The sequence below is a fragment of the Cynoglossus semilaevis genome, chromosome 11 (genome assembly GCF_000523025.1).
Source record: "Cynoglossus semilaevis isolate Cse_v1.0 chromosome 11, Cse_v1.0, whole genome shotgun sequence".
Taxonomy (NCBI): domain Eukaryota; kingdom Metazoa; phylum Chordata; class Actinopteri; order Pleuronectiformes; family Cynoglossidae; genus Cynoglossus; species Cynoglossus semilaevis.
In genome coordinates this window covers 9,312,758-9,314,754 of record NC_024317.1, presented here as the reverse complement: position 1 = coordinate 9,314,754, position 1,997 = coordinate 9,312,758, and the positions used below count along the sequence as shown (strand labels likewise).

The 1,997-nt window shown below is 30.8% G+C and overlaps 1 protein-coding gene across 1 annotated transcript in view; it reads left to right on the top strand.

Moving 5' to 3' along the window:
- LOC103386254 (transforming acidic coiled-coil-containing protein 1-like) overlaps positions 1-1,639 on the top strand; it is a 23,093-nt gene extending 21,454 nt beyond the window's left edge. The window contains 1 exon segment of the mRNA XM_025059813.1: positions 533-1,639. Coding sequence (XP_024915581.1) covers positions 533-598 — 66 coding nt within the window. The 3' untranslated portion in view covers positions 599-1,639.
- The last annotated feature ends 358 nt before the right edge of the window (positions 1,640-1,997 follow it).

The following is a 1,997-nucleotide window of genomic DNA, read 5'->3' as shown; positions in this document are numbered from 1 at the left end:
CATTCCTGTTGTTAAAATTCAGAAAATATACACTTTTATGGTACGCCAACTTTTAATCACAGTAAAATACTATACTAATAAGTTCCCAAAAAAGATAAAAGAATGCATCTCAAAAATGAATAAAAAGAAACATAGCTGCTATGGCTTAAAGTCAAGTAATAAACCGTAAATAAAAATAGTAATTAGTTAGATTACCTAATTACTGAATATAATAATTTTGTTAGTAGCACTGTTATACAATGCTATTATTCCTAGCACTGTTCACAAGACACTGAGTCAATAAACCTGTGTATTTTTACAGTCTTTTTTAAGTGTTTCTTTTTACTCCTTTTATCTTATTTGAGTTAAAGTTTTCTTAATTAAAATTTCAATTTTTACAGATTTAAAATTTTCAATTCTCTTTTCAGTAGATACTGGATTTCTAACCAGACAACATACTTATTAAGGCCTAGACATATTCATGTGTTTCATGTGAACGCTAGGGGATGTTGTTCGAATTTATTTATCTTTATTTATTTATTATTTTTCACAGAATCAAGAGATTGAGGAGCTGACCAAGATCTGTGATGAACTGATCGCAAAACTAGGAACAAGCTAGGGCTCTGATAGCTACAAAAAATGTATAATCAGTGCAGCACCCTACAGCATGTCTTTCCATCAGTCTTTATTGGTAAGAAAAGTGCATTATGTCAGTGTTGTACAGAATACGATTGATTGGGCCTGCTTGTTTTATTTCTAAGGCTGAAATCTTTACCCAGATGTGTAATAGCACAAGTGTTACAATAACTGTTTGAAGAAAATTATCTCAAAGGACAAGGAGAGCAAATTATTGATTTTTGAGATCTGTATAAAAAATCTGCTATGTTTTTCATTTAAACCCCATGGCTCAAAAAAGAGCACTTAAAGGAAACCAGTGGTAAAAATATTCGATATATTTGTAATGTATATGCATCTGATGACTAAAATTAATCAGTGTGGTATATTGTATCTCCACTCTGTAAAAGTTAAAAGCACATTTTGCGCATGGCCCATACATTTGTTCAGATGTTAATCTGTATTTAATCTGTGAGCTCACCTGCTGCTGTGCCTTTTTTACAGTTAAGGCGTTAAACGTTTCCACCAAACTCCACAGTCTCCAAAGTTTGTATCCATGCAGTGCCCAGGTGCAAAGTCTGTCTAGAAATGCCATCATGTAGTGTTTATTATAGATTTACATGCTTTATTTACAGATATACATGAAAAAAATTAATAAAACAGTTGTTACATAATGGACCACTTTATCTTAAGATAAAGGCATTTATTTTGGTAGCATATCAAGATGATGTAGGAATTAATCTGCTAAATATTTTCCAGTCTGGTATCACTCAGATATAATGGGTCAGATTTTCTATGAGAACTGTTGTATACATCAGCACAATCATTTGCCAAATGTCAGTGGGGTTCAGTGTAACTGTGTCAGGTTGTAATGGCGTTACAGTGAGGTGCTTTACATTGCAAAACCATATCATTGCTAATGTTTGAATTTTTTACATTGTGAAAATAGTATTCTGAAATTTGTTTCTAATATTTGTAAAATTGAAGATTGAGGTATACATGATCCAAATATTTTGTGCATTCCTAAATAAATTTAAAATTGTGACACCGTTTTCATCTTCTCTCATTATTGGGGCAGTGCTGGCTTTGTGGTTAAGGAAGTGGGAACATACACAAAAGGTAAAAATTTTGATAAAATTGAAAATCAAAATTTTCCAACATCTGACCAAAAAAGTTCTATGAATCTAAAAAAAAAGCTTTTAATTTTTTTCAAAACGCTATGTTTTGATGAGATACATGCAGAAAAGTAAAAAATTTTGAAGAATAATTTTACAAAAGCTTTTGTCAAAATGTATTATAATTTGACCAAAAAAAAATTTTTGATCAAAAACTAAAAGACTATTTAGGCTATAGTAAGGCATGTTTTGGCTAAAAGACTATGTAAGGCATGTTTTGGGTGATTT